Source organism: Macrotis lagotis, chromosome 4, assembly GCF_037893015.1.
Source record: "Macrotis lagotis isolate mMagLag1 chromosome 4, bilby.v1.9.chrom.fasta, whole genome shotgun sequence".
NCBI lineage: Eukaryota > Metazoa > Chordata > Mammalia > Peramelemorphia > Peramelidae > Macrotis > Macrotis lagotis.
This window is the reverse complement of record NC_133661.1, coordinates 124,589,009-124,609,769: the sequence shown is the minus strand read 5'-3', so window position 1 is coordinate 124,609,769 and position 20,761 is coordinate 124,589,009. Positions and strand designations below refer to the sequence as shown.

General features: G+C 39.6%; 1 protein-coding gene across 5 annotated transcripts in view; it reads left to right on the top strand.

Moving 5' to 3' along the window:
- Nucleotides 1–5,355: 5,355 nt before the first annotated feature.
- The window catches only part of PRC1 (protein regulator of cytokinesis 1), a 29,330-nt gene continuing 13,924 nt past the window's right edge, over nucleotides 5,356–20,761 (top strand). For 2 of the 5 annotated variants that reach the window (XM_074234056.1, XM_074234054.1), the window contains exons 1-5: nucleotides 5,356–5,577; nucleotides 16,386–16,518; nucleotides 16,649–16,771; nucleotides 17,300–17,533; nucleotides 17,619–17,789. In XM_074234056.1, coding sequence (XP_074090157.1) covers nucleotides 5,567–5,577; nucleotides 16,386–16,518; nucleotides 16,649–16,771; nucleotides 17,300–17,533; nucleotides 17,619–17,789 — 672 coding nt within the window. In that variant the 5' untranslated portion in view covers nucleotides 5,356–5,566. The remainder of the gene's footprint in view (nucleotides 5,578–16,385; nucleotides 16,519–16,648; nucleotides 16,772–17,299; nucleotides 17,534–17,618; nucleotides 17,790–20,761) is intronic. The other 3 variants (XM_074234057.1, XM_074234055.1, XM_074234053.1) reach the window with 2 other exon arrangements.

Genomic DNA, 20,761 nt, shown 5'->3' with positions numbered 1-20,761 from the left:
CAAGTGTCTGAGACTGGATCTGAACCCAGGCACTCCTGACTCCAGGGCTGGTGCTTTATTCATTGCGCCACATGGCTGCCCCGAAACTCAATTTCTTAGGTAGAACTTGCTTTTCTAGGTATATACTAAATTCAATCATTTAACATTCAAAACTGTTCTGCTTGTCTCTGATTTCTTCTGACCTTTGTTTATTGTGATGATTACATTCTTTTAAGGATCTATCATATTTTGAGATGGAGATAGGATCTGAAGATATAAAAAGGAAAAAAAACGGTCTTGATTCTGGGATTTTTTTTTCATATGGTAGATGTTAGGGTTAAGTTTAATTTCTTCCTCTCCCATGACCAATGTCATCACGTTCAATTCATTTTTCTTTCAGAATGTATCTGATTTTTGTTCTTTCTGTTCTCATCCTGGTCCAAGCTATTACTGTGTGAAGCCTGAATTATTTTAGAGCCTCTAATATACTCCTCTCCAGTATATTCTCAGCTTAGCTAGAATTGTTTTCTCGTCTTCTCACAAGTTGCCCATTTCAGTTTTTTGAGCCTTTGTTACCCCCACCACAATTTGATATATCTTCTCCCTAACCCTCCCAGCTCTGCAAACCTTACCTATCCTTTGAGCTCTAACTAAAGTCCTATCTTTTCTATGAAGTCTGATCCATGATGCTTAGTGTCTGCATTTAGAAATGTAAAATTTCCACTAATATGCCACTGGAGGAAAAAAATTGAAGGATTGAAGCTTTTGGAGAAAGTGGAAATATGTATCATTTATTTTTGTACTGTTTATGAATCGGGATTTTTCTGGATCTCAAGAACATAAAAGTATGTTAAGCAATTTGACTTGCTCAAAAAATTATGTTTCACATATTTGGAGACGTAAAACCTCCAAAAATTATTTTGAAAACAAAAATAGGGCGGCTAGGTGGCACAGTGGATAGAGCACCAGCCCTGGAGTCTGGAGTACCTGAGTTCAAATTCGACCTCAGACACTTAATAATGACCTAGCTGTGTGGCCTTGGGCAAGCCACTTAACCCCACTTGCCTTGCAAAAAAAAAACAACCTAAAAAAAAAGAAAACAAAAATAATCACCTCCCCTTCTCTTTCTATTCTTGGACATATCTTTTCCCTCTGTCTCCTCATTTCAACATAATCATTGATTAATCAGCAAGTATCTATGGGACATCTCATATATGAATGAATGAATGATTAAATGAGTATTTACTAAGTTCTTACTATGGGTAAAACATTGTACCAAATCCTAAGGATAAAAGTAGAAAACAAGATAATTCCTGATCTCATGAAGTTTACAATCTAACAGTGGGAGACAACATATATAAGTGGTTTCAACAATAATAAAAAAAAAAACAGTGGTCCTTAATGTACTACAGCAAAGTCTTTTCCACTGACTTTGAAACCTCTACAGCTTTACTAGATTGTGAACAGGCAATTTTCCAAGTGGAGCACCCACAAGGATTGTTCTGCCTTTTTTTTTTTAAGGTTTTTGCAAGGCAATGGGGTTAAGTGGCTTGCCCAAGGCCACACAGTTAGGTCATTATTAAGTGTCTGAGGCAGGATTTGAACTCAGATCCTCCTGACTCCAGGACTGGTGCTCTATCCACTGTGCCACCTAGCCGCCCCTGACCTCTGCTTTTAAAGTAGCCATTTCCCATTTAAGCACCCCTTCAATTTTCAACTCTTTGCCACCATGAAGTGGTTAAGAACTTTAGAGAAAATTTCTTAACAATCAGAGTTACCCAAAAAGTGGGCACCAGAAGTGGTGGGTTTCCTTTCATTGGAGATGAATGACTACTTGTTGAGTGTATTATTGGGTAGAACTCTTTTTAGGTATGAATTGGTTTTAGATGGCCACTGAGATTCTTGCCAACTCTTAAATGTTTGGGTTTCTGTGTTGTGTTTTATTTTGACCATGTTTTTTATTTTTATTTGCAAGGCAATGGGATTAAGTGACTTGTCCAAGGCCACACAGCTAGGTAATCATTGAGTGTCTGAGGTCGGATTTGAACTCAGATCCTCCTGACTCCAGGACTGGTGCTCTATCCACTGCGCCACCTAGCTGCCCCGACCATGTTTTTTAAATGTTTTATTTCAAACCTTGAAATGAAAAAAGGCACCAGCTAGTAGGTAAAAAGAAACTGTTTTGGGCTGGGAAGCAATTTTCACAGCTGATAAAGGTCTCATTTCTAAAATATATAGAGAATTGAATCAAATTTAAGAGGTTACAAGTCATCCACCAATTGATAATTGGTCAAAGGATATGAATAGGTAGTTTTCAAACAAATTAAGGTTATATATAATTATGTGAAAAAATGGTCCAAATATTGATTAGAGAAATGCATATTAAAACAACTATGAGGTACCACCACCTCAAACCTATTGGTTAAGATGACAAAAAGGGAAAATGATCAATGTTGGAAAGGTTGTGGGAGGCTTGGGACATTAATATACTGTTGGCAAAGTTGTGAACTAATCCAACCCTTCTGGAGAGCAATATGGAACTGTGCCCAAAGAGCAATAAAACTGATCAAATCCTTTGACCCAGCAATACCAATACTGGTCTATACCCGGAAGAAATCATAAAAAATGGGGAAAGTCCATCATATTTCAAAATATTTGTAGCAACTCTTTTTGTAGTGGCAAAGAACTGGAAATTGAGGGGATGCCCATCAATTGGGGGAACATCTAGACAAGTTATGGTGTATAAATAAGAAACCATGAATGGTAAGACTCCAGAGAAACAAGGAAAGAATTGCATTAACTGATGCTCAGCCAAGGGAGCAGAACCAAGAGAAGATTGTACACATTAACAACAACAGTTGCTGATCAACTATGATGGATCCTCCTGTCAGCAATTCAGAGAGCTGGGACAACCTTGGGAGACCTTTTATATACAATGTCATCCACATTCAGGAGGAAAGAAAAAAAACCCAGAAAACCCCATAGAATCTGAACAATCACTATGTTCACTCTTAAAATTTCTCTTATGTTTTTCCTTCCCATGATTTTTCATTCTTTTCACTTAGTCCTAAATCCTCATACACAAAATGACTAATAAGCAAGCATATTAAATTCAAATGTACATGTACAACATTCAACAAACTGTTTGCCACTGAGGGGAGGGTGGTAGAAAGGGAGGATGGAAAAAATTGTGAAACAAATATGCAAATGGATGAATGTTGAAAAACTTTCTTAACATGTAATTGGAAAAATAAAATATCAATTTTAAAAAAATTGGACTGGAGGCTCATGAGCTCACTATAAAATTGGACTATTCCAAAAGGCAAAACCTGATTTGAGTCCTATGATCACAGGGAATCAAGAAAAGGGAATTGCCCCCCCCCCCCATCGTTTTGCTGTGAGACAGTACAAACACCAGATTATATGCTACGCAGGACTAGGCTATAATTTGCTGTTGTTTAGTCATCTTTCAGTTATATCTGACTCATCATGATCCCACTTGAGATTTTCTTGGCAAGACACTGGAGGGGTTTGCCATTTTCTTTTCCACCTTATTTTACAGATGAGGAAACTGAAGTGAACAGGGTGAAATGAAAACTATAGAACAATTTTGTGGCAGGGGAGAGAATTTCTTAACTCCATCCATCTCCTAAGAAGCTATGTAATAATTATGGAGCAGCTGAATTTCATCAAGGCTTGCAAACTTATCCTATCAGGGACCAATTTAAATCAATTAGATCAAGTTAACTCCTCTTGTAGGTGTGTTAGAGCTGCAGATTCCCTTAAAGCAAAACTTTTAGTGATTGCAAAATGTTACTGTCCTAGAATTTTCAAAAGCATCACATAATTACAAGCATGACATGTTTTTTCAAAGAGTGAAGACATGGGCATGGACTTAACAATTTTTTAATAGTTTTATCATCTTGTTTGTACAATTAAAACCATAGAATTCCCTTCTATTTATGACTGGTGGGTAGAGCTTTTTCTAAGGAAACAACATTAGATCTTTATGCAAAATATAATTTATTATGATATATTAATAGATTACTAGATTAGAATTTTTCATGTATATTTTATACAGTATATAATTAGGTATAATTATTTTAATATATCAGATATTATAATATGTTATATAGCATAACATTATATATTATATATACCATTTTCTTATCAGAATCAACCTACATACCAAATTTAACTTAGAATATGACATACTATTAAAGATTTTGGGGGGGTTCTTTTTTTAGTTTTTGCATGGCAGTGGGGTTAAGTGGCTTGCCTAAGGCCACACAGCTGTGTCTGAGGCTGGATTTGAACTCAGGTGAGTTTTTAACATATTTTCTTTTTTCCAATGACACATAAAGGCAATTCTTAACATTGAATTATTAAAATTTTGAGTTTCGAATTTTCTTCTCTCTCTGTCTCCTTCCCCATCCCCTCCCAAGACAGCAAGCAATTTGATATGGGTTATATAGGTGCAATCGTAAAACATTTTCATATCGTTATGTTGGGAAAGAAGAAACAGAACAAAAGGGGGGAGAAACATGAAAAAAAATAAAGTGAAAATAGATTGCTTTGGCTCTACATGTCAGACTTGGAGGTAGGTAGCATTTTCCATCATGAGACTGGCTTGGATCAGTGGAATGCAGAAGAGAGCTGTCGCCCTGGCTCTCTGAGCTGCGAGGAGGCCTGCATGCATCCCAGCGGCCTTGCCCGCGTGTGCAGTGTTCTTAGTTCTGCTCCCGCCTGAGCATCAGTGTGGTCCCCTTTTTGTGTCAATCTGACAGGTTGTTTGCATTCTCCGCACACTCTAGAACAATGTGAAGCCGCCCCTCAGGACAGCTACAAGTTGTGTTTTTTTAAGATTTTTCAAGGCAATGGGGTTAAGTGGCTTGCCCAAGGCCACACAGCTAGGTCATAGTTAGGTGTCTGAGGTCGCATTTGAACCCCTGACTCCAGGGCCGCCCCCAGCTCCACATTTATCAGAGTAAGTCGGCTCGGGCAGGAACAGACGGGATTCCAAGTTTGGCAGCAGAACTCTTTCCCGCAGAGGACCAACATTTCAGGGATAACGGGGCCCCCGCGCCGCGGGCCGCACAGCATCGCGGCTGGACGGTTCTCGCGTAGGCCCCTCTGGGTCCCCCCGGGGAGCGCGCGCCCCGGCCCGGGGCTCCTCCCCGCAGCCTCGGTGAGCGCGGTGCGCTTGGGGGCCCCGGAGCCCCTGCGCCCTCCAGGCTCGATGGCGCCTCCCCCGGGCCCAGGCCCGCCTTCCCGCGCAGGACTCCCGTCCGGGCCGCCCTCCGCGCTTTCCCGGGGCCCGGGGGCCGGGCCTCCACTGCGCAGGGCGGGCTGCGTCGCTAGGGAACGAGCGGGGCGTCCCGCCCGGGCCAATGGCGGCGCGGCCCCGCCCCGCGGGCCGGTTTGAAATCCCTGCGCAGGACAAACGGTTCTCGTCGCTTGTGCCGGGCGTCGGCGCCTGAGCTCCGTCTGCCGCAGCCCGTCGGGGTGGCCTCGGGAGCGTCTGAGCCGGCCTAGGCCGTCGGGACTGAGGCGGAGCCGGGGCAGGCTGCGGCGGGAAGCGGCCGCCATGAGGAGAAGGTGAGGGCGGCTGTGCGTTCGGGGCCGCACCCCGAGAAGCCCGGCGCTGCCTGGGACCTAGCCCGGGGCGGATCCCCTGGGCCCCGGGGTGGGGGTGGGGAGTGGCCGCCGGGCCCGGAGCCCTCCGTGCAGGGGGAGGACGAGGCAGGCCACCTTCCTGGCCTGTCTGTGTCCCCCAGCGCTTAGCACGGTGACTTGCGTACAGCAGGCGCTTACAAATGCTTGGGAAGTGGGGGGACGCGCCTGCTTCACCCCTTCCCGAGACCCCAGGGAGATCCTGAAGCAAATGCGGGCGCCCAGGTTTTGCTCTTGTTTCGGGAAGCCTGTTAAGGCCCCAGAGCACCTGGAGGCGGCCCGGCCCCGCCCCTCGAGGAAGGAGGAACTTCTGGCCACCGGAGCCTTCTACCTAGTGGGTGTGGAGCCCCGTGGGAGCCCTCCGGGGGCTAAAGGAAGGGAAGGGACTAGATGACGTCATCGCCACGGGGAGGCCACGTGGGCAGGCGGTGTTGGCCCCCTCGGACCCCAGACCTCTGTCTGTCGGCCCCAGACGCTGTCGCTCGGTTCGTTATGGCAGAGGACCAACGTGACCTCACTCTGTTAGAAGAGTTACAATGTAGCCCACTGTGGCTGAAGCGACCCATCGGAGCTCGGGATGCTCCGCGGCCGAGGGTCCGGGCACTGGCCGGCTTTGACTTGTACTGCTCGGGGCTCCTTTGAGCCGAGGCCAGTCCTAGTCGACAGTGTCGGCGTTGCTTTGTACGGTGTTCTCCCGGTTCTGCTCCCAAAGGTGCCCTGGAGAATTTCAATATCTTAGCAAGAATTTTAAAAGTGCTTTGGAATAATGTTCTAAATTAAACCACAAGGTTCTATGTTCGATGCGCAGGTGTCGGTTTTTGATTATGATGACTTTTTAGTGAGCTTTCCTTCTCCCCGCAAATTCTTGAAACTTTAAATTATTCCTCAGCCCATCATTAAATTTATTTTAATAGGAAAATAAGTTGAATCGAGGCAGAAATAGAAGAAAATATTTTGAATCCAGGCCATCCGTGCCAGGGTCTCTCGTGTCAGGCAGTCAATTCCCAACTGAAATTGAGAGAGCTTAGATGCTGAATAAATGCTTTTGACTGTGTATATGTGGATGTAGATTTATATGTTTAAATGTTATACGCAGGAATATATGTGTATATCTACACACATACATGTATATGGAAGCCTTCATACAAGACTTAGGCTGTAGTGTTCACTTTTTGGTATAGTCAGATAAAGAATTTCCTTCTGTCCACTTTTAAGGTGTGGCATTGCTTACGTATGCCTATTGGGCGGTCCCGCTTTAAATTTCCTTGTCCAATCAGTGTCTAGAAACAGTGTTCTCTGTTATGGGAAACTTCTTACCCAGACTCCCAGCCTGAATTAGTTGGTCTCATTTTAGCATAATTTGAAATAGGGTTTTGTGTTCCTACAGTATTAAAGTGTATTCCTAGTTATATGTGGTCATGAGGTCAGCGGCTCAAGCGACTGCCAGCCAGCACAATACTGGGCAAACGAAGCAAGAGGCAAAGTTGTTATCTGTACTAGAAATAGCGATTCAAAGCATCCTTCCTGTTGCTTATAGTTAAAATAGTTTCATATCTGAATGGAAGTTTAGTTATAAAAAAGTTGTTTTTCATAGCAATTGTTGGATTTTGGTATGACCTGTGCAGCCTTTATGAATCATACAACAGTTATTTAGGATGTATCTACAGTTTATAATTTGTCCAGATTCTTTACCTCTACTGCTTTCACCATATCCCTATTACCAAAAAAGTGAACCTATAAGAGAGGAGGTAAAATTAATCAAGTTTTACTATGTTAAAAGATTTTTTAAAGATAGAAACCATTGAATAGGATATCAAATCTATGTGTTTCCCATAGTTATATTATTAGATTACTCTGTGTAGGGGAGGGGGGGAAATGGAAATTTCAAAATCTTTACTCAAAAAAAGATTATGTAGTTGAAAAAATTGTTTTTTAAAAAGGCATAATTTTTAGGAAAAGAGTTGTAAGTTCCACAATTTTTTTGTATTCATCAAAATTTATCTAGGAATTCTATTTAATTCTACACAACTATATTTTGAGAAGGACCTTGATAATCTGAAGGGTATCTAGAGCAGCTGTCCAAAATGGTGAAAGCCCTGCCTAGCTCAGGTCATATAAGTGGAGCAAAGACTCTAAACTCACCCAACCTTCACCCACTAAGATGTGTTTCATATGGACAACTCCAAAGTCATCTCATAACTCCAGAATAAACTTTGATTTTGGAGTTATATATCACTGGTGGTTATATTGCTGGATATGGTATGAAACTGGCTTTCTAATATTATCTCATTGTTCCCCATTAGCATTCTTCTCCCAAATTCTTGTCATGAAAAGTCAGAATAAAGTAAATTTTAGGAAGAGTATTTACTATAGGGGCAGCTAGGTGGCACAGTGGATAGAGCCTCAGCCTGGGAATCAGGAGGACCTGAGTTCAAATAGGACCTCAGGCACTTAAGAATTGCCTACCTGTGTGACCCTTGGGCAAGTCACTTAATTCCATTGACTTTCTAAAGAACAAACAAACCCAAGAGTAATTTCTATAGTGGTATATTAAAAAGGTGGCCAAAACAAAAAAAAAATTGGGTTTTATCTGGATTATGGGGAAAAGTATTAGATAAGAGTTTGAAAGACAGATTCACATTTCACCTCTTGACACTTTCTAGCTCTGTGACCATGAGCAAATCGCTTAATCTATGAGCTTCTGGTAACTCTAGGTGATATCACCTAAGTTAGAGACCCTTTTGTCTCATACATGGAATTCCTTAACTGATAGCTCAAGGGTAATCAAGAGTTTGATGTATGGAAGAAACAAAGTTTCAGATTAATCATCTTAATATTGATATTGACTGTGACCATCTGAAATAGGGCACAGCTATCTCAAGGCTTAATTGTCCAGAGGGCATTCCCCCCAAGTCAACAATTACCTAGTGATAATAACCAAAGATATTAAAAACAGGACTGATAGTTCAAATAAATGAGTTAAAAGCTTGCCTACAGGAAGGGGAGCATGACAATGTCTTGTGATCATTTCCAGGCTTGTAATTATGCTTGAAATTGTAAAAAGACTTTTGCATGTAGATTTTTTAGGGTCTTATTACTTTGTTTTTCCCTGAGGCAATGGTGTTAAGTGACTTACCCAAGGTCATACAGCTATTAGTCACTAATTATCTGTGTAAACTAACCTTTCTAGGCTTCTCAGTTCTCTCCTTTGTGTAATTGGGGAATGGTAAAAAGAGTTTTCTAGTTCTCTTTCAAAGATTAGTGGGGATTTTAATTTAGTTTTATTTATGGGGCCCTCATTGCAAGGTATAGGTAGTCATGAGAATTGGATCTGGGATCTCATCAGTTTAGGGAAATCCCTGATGAGGAACTCTTAACAATACCAATCAGCACCTTTTCTGCAACTTCTAACTTTAGGGACCTGATAGTATGATTTGCCTAGGGTCACACTAAGGTTAGGGGTGGAACTTGAATCTAAGTCTTACTGTCACTGAGACCATTTATTTTTATTTTTATGCCACATTGCCTCTCTGGTGTATACTGGAGTTATGTGCATTCTGATGTTTAGAAGGTTCTTGTGATTTTATTGCTGTAGGACCTCATGGGTCCATGGATTTATGGACTTCAGAGGTCCATTAAACCTAGCTCTTTATGGACATGAGGTTACTAAAGCCTACTGAGATTAATCCTCTCAAGGTCACCTAGTAGAACCAGGATTCCACCCAGATCCTTTGAACTGCAGTGACTGATTAGATTACAGCCCCTCTATAGCTTTGTTATAAATGTTCTTGAAAGTTGCCATGGCTAGAAAAAACTCACACTCTGTGGCCACACTCATGACAAACCCCTCCACTTTCCATCTGGGCTTCAGGCATCATGTCCACATATAGTCAATCAATGTACAGTTTAAAATGCAGGAAAGCCTATAATTCCCTAGTTTTGATAGTGAATTTTCTTTTTCCAGTTGTAACTGTTAATCCGTAAAACCTTGTTTTCCATCCCTATTTTGGGGTTCCTAGGGTTTTCACCAAGTCAGTGAAGTAATAGTGGAAAGAGTGCTGGATCTCACCAGGAGCCATGGGTTCCAATATTGATTCTGATATCAGTTAGCTTTGTTTTTTGGTTTGTTTTTTTTTTTTTGCAAGGCAATGGGGTTGAGTGACTTACCTAAGGTCACATTAGTTTAGTTTTTGATGCATCTGTTAAATTTTGATAATACTATTTGCATTCTCTGCCTTGCACAGTTTTTGTGGGGAAAGCATATTGTAAGCCTTAAAACTTGTTGGTTATCCTACTCAAAAGCAGTAAAACTCTTTTAAGATCCCAGTCACTTAGAAAAATTTTGAACAAAAGACTGGTGTTATCCAAGAACCAACTGGGCTGAGTTGAGAAAGGCTCATCTGGGATCTCATCAGTTTACGGAAATCCCTGATGAGGAACTCTTTTAACAATACCAATCAGCACCTTTTCTGCAACCTCTAACTTTAGGGACCTGATAGCATGATTTGCCTAGGTTCACACTAAGGTCAGGGGTGGAATTTGAACCCAAGTCTTATTGTCACTTTGCCTCTCTGGTGTATACTGGAGTTATGTGCATTCTAATATTTAGAAGGTGGGATATGTTTTGACCATACCAACTCATTAATCTTATCCATCCTGTAAGGTCATGGAACCACTTGTATTCTGTTGGTGAACTGAATGTATAACCAATGAAATTAATTTACTGAAGTATTACGTTAAGTTACTGGGGACCAAAAAATTATGTAGATTTAAAAAAAATTTTATAAACTTAATGTACATTTTTTTCCTTGGAAATTACTAATGAAGGGTTTTGAACACCAAACAGAACATTTTATATTTGAACTTGGGGGGTGATAGAGAGCCACTGGAGTTGATTATGGCGACATGATTGGGCTTGTTCTTTAGGAAAATCATTTGGTAATTGAATGGAGGATGCTGGATTGGGGAGAGTCTTCAGGCAAGGAAACCAATAGGTTATTGCAGTAGACTAGGTGTGATATGAAAAGGGAATTTTACCAGGCTAATGCCAGTAGTAGAAAAGAGAAGGGGAGATACACAGGAGAAAAAGGGGAAAAATTGACAGGCCTTGGGGGGGGTGAGTGAGGGACAGTGAATCAAGGATGACACTTGAGTTGAGAGCCTGGATGACTAGAAGGCTAGTAATACCCTTGACAATAGGGGAGTCTTATGGGGAGAGGGAAATAATGAGTTCAGTTTTGGACATGTTGTCAACAGTTTAAGATGTTTGTGGGTCCTCTAGTTTGAGATGTCTAAAAGACAGTTGGAGATGTAAGACTGGAAGTCAAATGTTGTTAGAGTCAAGAATCATCAGCATAGATTTGAATCAGTTGGACCTGGTGACGACCATTAAGTGTAATAGAATAGGGAGTATGTACTAATAGGGAGACACCTGTGGATTAGAAGTGTGGCCTGGATGAAGAGCCCACCAAGGAGGTTGAGGGACTCCAGATAACCTGAGATTAGTATTAATATCATTGTTATCTAGAGAAAAGAGAACATCAAGAAGAGTGATTTGACAGTGTCAAGAAGGATGAGGATTGAGAAAGTTGCTTTGGAGGGAGCAGTCCCAGGTGGAAACTATACTGTATCGAGTCAAGAAAGTGAAAGAAGAAATAGAAATAAATGCCTGTTGTCAGAGACCTTCTCAAGTGAAGATTTATTTGAGCATGGCAGAAGACACAAACATGTTTATAGGCAATAGGCATGAAAGGAAATACTTTATTGGTTATATCAATCTGTCAAGAAACAGTTAAGTACCTGTTGGGCTTTTCCTCTCAACTCAGGCTTATGTAAAATCTGCATATAACCTGGGGGGGGTGCATGTATATATGCATGTTTGATGTTTTCTTTTCAAGGTGTGGTCTGTAATTGAGGATAGTCTGTTTTGACCAATGTGGTATTTGTTGATTAATTTTTTTTGTCCATATCTTGTTGATATGGGTGCTGTTCTGGTGCCACTGATTACAGAAAACTTTCCCTTTCTCTTCCTTTTAGTTTTCACTACTCAAATGTAATCCTTAGGACATAATTATAAGAGTCCTTAGGTGAGAAATCCCATTTGGACTGGAATGTAAAGGCATTCTACTGCAGGGTTTGGGTGGGGAATGTATACAAAAACATGTAGATAAGAATAAAAAGGACTTGTACAAAGAATAGTAAAGAGATTGATAATTGGAATTAAGTACATGATGGGGAGAGTCCTAGAAAATGGGATCTTGTGGGTAGGATGGGTTCAGGTTTTAGAGGGCTTTGATTTAATGATACAGATACCCAGGGAGAAATTTGTAAGTTGTTTTACAGGGGAGTGACTCAGTGAAGTGGTACTTTATAAAGATTAATCTTGTCTTAATTAGTTTGAAAGATAGGAAGTAGAGATACTAGGAGAAGAAATAGAGAAACACAGCTAGGAGGAGGTTCTTGTCAATTCAATTGTAATAATAAAAATAATAAAGCTGGCACTTATATAACAAAGCTCTATTACCTGTCTTATGTCATTTGATCCTCAAAACCACCCTGTGTGAGCTCTATTATTCCACTTTACTGATGAGGAGATTGAGCCTTAGGTTTAAGTGATTTACCTAGTAAGTATCTTAGGTGAGACTTGAACCTCAGGTCTTGAAGTCACCAGGGGGTGGTAGGGAAAAATAGGCAACTGAGTGACTAAAACACTTGAGGAAATTTCAGAGGGGAAATTAATTGAGTAGTATTTAGTGAATGACTGAATAATATAGGAATGGAGAGAGAGAGAAACCCAAAGACCTATACAGTTTTCAACCTTGGTGGTAACACTTGGGGAAGTCTGAAGGGGCATTTTTGAGGGTTGTCTCTATTTCATCAGCAGATTGTTTTGCTCTCTTTCTTCTAGCCTTCTCAATTTTTTCCTTTTTATATGCTATAATATGTTATAAATCTAAAATTAAATTTTTTCCCTAGGTGATCTTCAAAGAAAGGCATCTTTCTAGAGTAGAAAACCTTAAATTAGGAATTGGGAGACCTGAGTTAGATTCTTCCATTAACTAACTAGCTTTGACTTTCAGTTCATACTGAACATGTTTCTGCCTAGTTTAATCATTTGTAAAAGGTTGGATAATAGCCTTCTGACTCTAGCTTCAATGATTCTGATATCTTTGATCCTTCATTTCTCTCATGGGTCAGTAGCCTTTAACAGAAAAATGGTTATCTTTTCACCAGTGTCACTTTGGTCTATTTTAGATAAGGTCCTAGAAGATAGGAATTCTACCTTTTTAATATGATCTTAGAACAGTAAAGCTCCCTTTTTTGGAGAGTTTTGTAATTTGATAGATTATATACCATCCCGGTTTTAAAGGAGCTCACATTTGTTCCTTAGCAGATCAAAGAGCTAGGACAACCCTGGGAGATCAGTTATGGACAAATCCATCCATATCTCAAAGAAAAAAAAAACAACAAAACTACAAAATCTGAATACTAGGTTCACTTTATAAAAATTCTCTTATGTTTTTACATGTACAGTGTTCTCTAGATTCTTAGCCAGTGAGGGGAGGGGGAAGGAAAGTGGAAGAAAATTATGTAATTTATAAATCTGCAGTGAATGAATGTTGAAAATGAATGTTGAAAAACTTTAACATGGAATTGGAAAAAATTTCTAAATAAATATGCATAAAAAGAGCTGACATGCAACTAGTTCATAATTAGAATGTTTCTGGTTGAAGACATAATTCCATGATAGAAAAATGATTTTTGTCTGATCTATCAAATGGAAATTTTTAAAGTGGACAATACATAAATTTATGTGTCAATATTTAAATAATAAAGTGCTTGGGTACAAGTCCTGCCTTTGATTATCACCTTTATGACCTTGGGCAAATCATTTAATTCTTGGTCTCCATTTTTTTCATGGGAAAAATGAGGGTTCTTTCCCACTCTAGATATGATTCCCATGCTAAATAAACATGCTAGGCCTAGGTAGGGGTTGGGTGATACAAAGTAATGAAGACATGGTCCCCATCCTCATTAAGATTTTGAACAATAAAGTTTGCTTAATGTAGATAGATGTACCTATAGACTAACTCAATGGGCTGTTGGTTTGACAAGAAATCACAATTTGGAAATTGTGTTTGTCCATGCGTCTTTTTTTCTATGTGGATTGATAGACCAATCATTACATTAAAATTAAAATATGCTTGGATCTGTCATTTCCTTTTCTCCTAATAGTATGTAACCCAGTAGTTAACATAGGCTTTGCACTGTGTTTAGGAGATGAATTTGGGTTTTGATATGTTGAAATTGAGGTGCTTGTAGACTAGCTAAGTCAAAATGTCCAATAGTAGGAGTTGGAAATTTGGGGAGAAGAAAGCTATGAGTAATGAGGAAATGGAGATAGAAATGATTGACTAATTTTTCATCACCTTTGGCTATAAGAAGGGGGAGTGAAAAGGAAAAAAACCCAACAAAAAATTGTTCTCTTAAACAAAAGGAAGACCTGAATCTGTGAAGGGAAGGGAAAAAGATCCAGTAAAATAGAATAAAAGCTATGAGAGTGAAGATGACTGGGCAGTTGGAGTATTCAGCAAAAGTATTCATTGAGGCAGGTAAGAGGGGGGTAGCTTTGGTAAGAGGGGCTTTTGGCTCTGGTAAAGGAAGAAAAGGATATGAGGGAGCATCTAAGAAGTTATTTCTTATCCTAAGCTGGGGAAGGAAAATTTTGAAGACATTGGCGAATTTTGAGGAGCAGAGTTTAGGGAAGCTCAGACTGCATGATCTTCTCTTTCCTGAGTCTCTTGACTCAGTCAATGCCTTGTATAGGATTATGGAGAAGGGGAAAAAACCTTATTTGTACCCTAGTCGTCAGAATTCTGGATCGATACGGCTTTGCTTTACTGGTATTTCCTTGATTCCTCTCTTACCTCAGTCTACCAAGATCCAATTTGAAATTGAAAGTATAGAATTCTGTTACTCCGACAGGTACCTATCTACATGACTGTGGATTCCTGTAATCTCTTCTGGGTGTCCCATCTATAAATTGGGGATAATGTTTGTATTACCTTCCTCACAGAGCTATGATGAAAAGTTGAGATAATTTAAATATGTTGGTAGTGGCTATTATGCATTTTTTTTGTTTGTTTTGCAAGGCAATGGGGTTAAGTGGCTTGCCCAAGACCACACAGCTAGACAATTAAGTGTCTAAGGCTGGATTTGAACTCAGGTACTCCTGACTCCAGGGCTGGTGCTCTGTGCCACCTAGCTGCCCCCCTATTATGTGTTTCTTTAAAAAACGATTGAGAATTGGAATATTCATTTTATTAGATTTTTATAAGTTGGTAAAAATAAAACAAGTGGATTAGTTTGGTATCCCAAAGAGATGATGAAAAGAAATGGAAAAGGACTGATATATACAAAAAATATTAACAGCACCTCTTTTTGTGGTGGCAAAGAACTATAAGCTGAAGGGATGCCCATAAACTGGGAAATGGCTTAACAAGTTGTGGTATAATGGAATGGTATTCTATTAGAAATAATGGACAGATTTCAGAAAAACATAAAAAGATTTGCATGAACTGATGCTAAGTGAAGTGAGCAGAACTAGGGTAACATATACCACGTTAATAGCAACACTGTATGATGGATGACTTGGCTCTACTCAGCAATATATAGTGATCAGTCAATTCTAAAAGACTTGTAAATCGAAAATGCCAATCTGAGTACAGATTGATGCATACTATTTCACTTTAGTTTTATTTCACCTTTTTGTTCTAATTCTTTTACAATAGGATTATGGAAATAATGTTTAACATGATTGTACATGTATAACCTATGTCATATTGCTTGCCAACTTGGGAAGGGGGACAAGGAAAAAAATTTGTAACTTAAAATCTTTTCTCTACCCCCTTGCAGTCATATTTATTTATTCCAACTACATGTAGTAGCTTTCAATAATCATATTTTTGCTAGTTTTGAGTTTTACATTTTTCTCCCTCCCCCTGACAGAAAGCAGTCTAATAGGCTATAAATATATAACCATGTTAAATGTCTATCCAATCAAATCAAAATGGGGAGGGGGGGAAGGGGGGGAAAAAAATCTCATAATACTTAAGACAGCTCTTAAGAAATTGAAGATTAGTAAGCTCTGGTCTGCATTTAAACTCCACAGTTCCTTCTCTGGATATGGATGGTATTTTCTATCACAAGTCTTTTAAAATTATCTTTGATTATTGTACAAGTCCATCATAGTTCATCATCACCCAATGCTGATATGTGTACAATGTTCTTCTGGTTCTGTTCCCTTCACTCTCATCAGATGTTCCTGAAAGTCTTTCCAGGCTACTCTGAAGTCTTGTCCCTCATGATTTCTTATAAAACAATAGTATAGGAGCTTAAAAATCTTACAAAAGTGAATATTGAAAACTGTCTTTACATGTAATTAGAAAATAAATAAATAAAAATAAAATAAAAGTGAGTGGGTTAAAAATTAAATGTTTTACTGTATGTCAAGCACTGGGCTAAACACTGGCGGTACAAATACAAATTTACAAATGTAAACATGACTTTTAGTCTTGGAGTTTCTCAGATTTATGTCCTTTTTCTTGCAAGGCAGTGGGGTTAAATGACTTGCCCAAGGTCACACAGTCAGGGATTAAGTGCCTGAGGTCACATTTGAACTCAGGTACTCCTGATTCCAGGGCCAGTACTGATTGATTTATGTTCTTCTTTAGTGAAGTGCTGGCAGAGGAATCAGTAGCATGTCTTCAAAAAGCCCTAAACCATCTTAGAGAAATTTGGGAATTAATTGGAATTCCAGAGGACCAGAGGCTCCAGAGGACCGAGGTTGTCAAGAAGCACATAAAGGTGTGTAGCTTTGTTTTTATTTGTTGTTCTTGTTGGTTATTTGTTGTCCTCTCATAAATGGTTGGGTGAACCTATTGTAGGGAACCTGCCAGCTCCCCTAATCCTTCTTTGGGTGACTCTTTTGCTCTAGGGTCTATTGGACATGATGATTGCAGAAGAAGAGAGTCTAAAGCAGAGGCTCTTAAAAAGTATCAGCTTTTGTCGAAAAGAGCTTGATACTCTGTGTGGGGAATTGAGCCTGGAAGCCTTTGAAGTAAGTTTTCTGAGCTTGTTCTAGAGATCTGTTTGTCAGAAGTTGAGCCTCAGCTCTGAGAAGTGGCCACAGCTCGTAGAATGAAGGACAAAACAGTAACGGTCTGGGTGGGAGGCGTGTTGGACCATCTAGGAACCTGCCCATGGGACCCCTGCCAATAAACAGTTCACCCAGTACCCCTTCAAGCCAACAAAAAGACCAGTAGTTCCCCTTGAGAAGCTCTCATTGGACTGAGTGGATATAGCTGAATGATAAAACATGCACATCACTAGATTTTATTATAGTATTTTCAGTAGTATAATGTTTTGATTTAGTATCTCATTAAAAAAGGCATACCTTTAATTTCCATCAATATGCCTCTTTAACTTGAGTGTCTGAATGGTTCTTCACCCTACAGCCAGTTTTGTGATAGAATCTTTGAATTTAGCCAAGTTGACCCTCATCTGGCAGACTAAACTATGTGTTCCTCAAAATCTTGCTTGATTTTGAGGAAAGTCATTGGGGAACCTTACACCTTTTTTGATGCAGGAAAAAGAAGAGAGCACCATCTTACAGCTGGAAAAGGATTTGCGCACTCGGGTTGAAGTCATGCTCAAGAAGAAGAAGGAGAGGATGCAAGAATTAAAGCTGCTTCAAGAACGAGACCAAGACTTTTGTGAGATTCTTTGTATGACACCCTATAGCATTGATGCTACTTGTGTCCCCAGCTTGGAGCAGCTGGACCAGTTCAGGCAGCACCTGAAGGCTCTGGCTGAAACCAAGGTACCACACCCTCCCCCCCCCCCCCCCCCATCTGGCTGGGCAGCTCACCTGTGCACAGCCTCATTATTGCTTTACTTTCTCCTAGGCAAGCAGACGGGAGGAATTTATCAGCACAAAGAGGCAAATCATACTTTGTATGGAAGAATTAGACCACACCCCCGACACCAGCTTTGAGAGAGATGTGGTGTGTGAAGAGGAAGATGCATTCTGCCTGTCACTGGAGAACATAGCTGCTCTCCAAACCCTACTCCGACAGGTAAATAAGCTCCTTTGTGCATTGTATTTGGTTTCCCCCCATCCCAGTCAAATCTTCCACAATTTACTATACCAGAAAACAAGTGAAATAACAGAATTTTAATGTGTACATTATGCTAGGTTTTTTTGTGTCTGTTAAGAAAAGTCATATTTATTATTGGTTACATTATTGCCAATATTATTCAAGATTTTTATCTGACTTTTGTTGCCATTTAAAGTTACCTTGATTTACATAGCTGTTTCAATTACCTAGCTATATCTATCAGGAGAGAGAAGGAGAATTTTGGTTCTTTTCTCCTGAATTATTTCATCTATGTCTCTAGAATTCTTTGGATTATTTGCTTTTGTTAGTCCCCTGTATTCATAATCAAAATGTATTCAGTTATTTCTCAATGGGTACACAGTTTGTTTCGATTTTTTTTTTCCCTACACAAGTAGCTAGGAATATTTTGGAGCAGGTGGTAGTTCTTTTCTTATTGTGATTAATCTCTGAGAGACACACACCCAATAGAGTCCTAGTGCAAAGGCCAGAACAATTTTATGACATTGCTCTCTGATTCCAAATTGCTTTCTGTAATGATTGGATCAATTTACAGCTTCAGTGATTCAGCAACAAGTTTATTTTTCCTCATTCCCATCAACACTACATCTTTCCATTTTTACTAATTTTATGGGTGGGAGATGGTATATTGGCATTGTTCATTTACATCAAGTTGCTTTCAAATTGATATATAACTTAAGTGCTGGAGGAGTTTATGGTCATTGGCTTTGAAACTTTTATTTTTAGAATAAGGATTCTCAGCTCTGACTTGGAAAGTTCTTGATAAACTTGTACACTTCAGAAAACTGTCCCTTTTTTGATGTTTTTGTTTAAGGGAGAAAAGAAAATATGTAGGCAGTGGAAGAAGGAAAAGGTAATGAGTAAACAAAATTATCAGTAACGTTTATATTCCACTTTTCCGAAAATTGACTAAAACGTAAATATACAAATATGGAATTGAAAGTTGGAGTTCAAGAGGTGGAGCCAAGCTTATGAAGTAAAGTTTGAGCTCTCCCCCCAAATCCCCCCCATACCTTTAAATAATGACTAAAAAATATTCTAAAGGAGCAGAACCCATAAAAAAGACAAGTGAAACAATTTTCCAAACACAAGACAACAAAGAGGTCTGCAAGAAAGGCTGTTGCAGCCAGGTGAGAGAGTGGCACAGGCCTTGCCAGCCTGACAGGGCTCTCTTTTGCAGAGCAGGAGCAGCCATGGGGTGATTGAATCAGGCAGCTGTGACCTCTTAATCTAGAACACAGATCCAGAGACAATTTAGAAGGTCAGCAGGAAAGAACTGTCTCGCCTTCAACCAGTGCAGACAGGCATCAGCAAATCCAGAGCAAGCTTTGAGAGCTACTGAATCATCCGCGGCAACAGCAGCTTTCCAAGCTCTTAGCCCATAGAAAGTGAGGGGTTCAAACAACTGGTCAGAAGGAGATTATGGGGGAGGGAGTCCTCTTTGCTAGCTTTGAGGCAAAGGACTCTATTGCTTTTCCCATTCTCAGATCTTGGCTGTGGTCCTGGGTGGCAATCCCAAGGTGGGGATGGGGGGGGAGCAATAGCAAACTTTTGACTAAGGGGAGTGGGGACTCTCCTCGTACTTAGAGTAGAACAGAGTGCTTGTGGTCACTCACAGCCCAGAGCATTGGCCAATAAAGAAATTAGCACCTCTCCTTAGATCCTACCACCTTGGAAGATCTGAAAACTTGCAGATCCCTAGAAATACTTCTGAAAACAGTGGCACAAAACTCCCTGAAGCTTGGGGCAATGGGCCTTCCACCCTGGAGACAGTCAAGTAATAGGCTGGAAAAATTAGCAAACAGAAAAAAGCAATCAGACCATAAAAAATTACTGTGGTGACAAGATCAAAAGATAACAAAGTCAAAGCTCCTATAACCAAAGCCTCCAAGAAAAATATGAATTGGTGTCAGGCTGTGGAATAGTTCAAAAAAGATTTTAAAGGGAAGTAGAGTAAAAATTGGGAAGAGAAAATGAGTGATATCAAGAAAATAATGAAAGGTGAGTTAACAGCTTAGTAATTATTGAAGAAAAATAACATCTCAAAAAAAGATTCTGTAGTTTTTTTTCTTTCACTATATACAGTGCTATCCATACTAGGTCTCCTAGGGTTGTCCTAGCTCTCTGAACTGCTGAGAGGAAGGATCTGCATCTATCAAGGTTGATCAGCTCACAGTGTTGTTAATGTTCTCTTGGTTCTGCTCCCTTCACTCAATATCAGTTGGTGAATTCTTTCCATACTTCTCATAGAACAATAGCACTCCATAACATTCATGTACAATTATTTATTTGTTCAGTCATTTCCCAATTGATGGGCATCCCCTCCATTTCCAATTCTTTGCCACTACAAAAAGAGCTGCTACAAATATTTTTGGACCATGTAGTCCTTTTCCCATTTTTCATAATTTCTTCTGGATGTTGGCCTAATATTGGTATTGCTTGATCGAAGGATATGATCATGATCAGTTTTATTGCTCTTTGGGCCCAGTTCCATATTGCTCTCCAGAAAGAATGGATTAGTTCACAACTCCACCAACAATGCATTAATGTCGCATTCTTCCCACAACTTCTGCAACATTGATCATTTTCCCTTTTTTGTCATTTTAGCCAATCTCTTAGGTGTGAGGTGGTATATCTCATGTTTTAATTTGCATTTTTCCAGGCAATAATGATTTGAAGCATTTTTTCATATGATTATATATAGTTTTAATTCCTTTGATGTAAAACTACCTGTTCATATCTATGATTATTTATCAAGTGGGGAACGACTTTGTAACCTTATAAATTTGATTCATTTCTCTATTTTAGAAACAGATCTTTATCAGAGACACTTTGTTTTTCTTCTAATCTTGAAATCATTGGTTTTATTAATGCAAATTTTTTTGATTAATATAGGCAAAATCATCCATTTT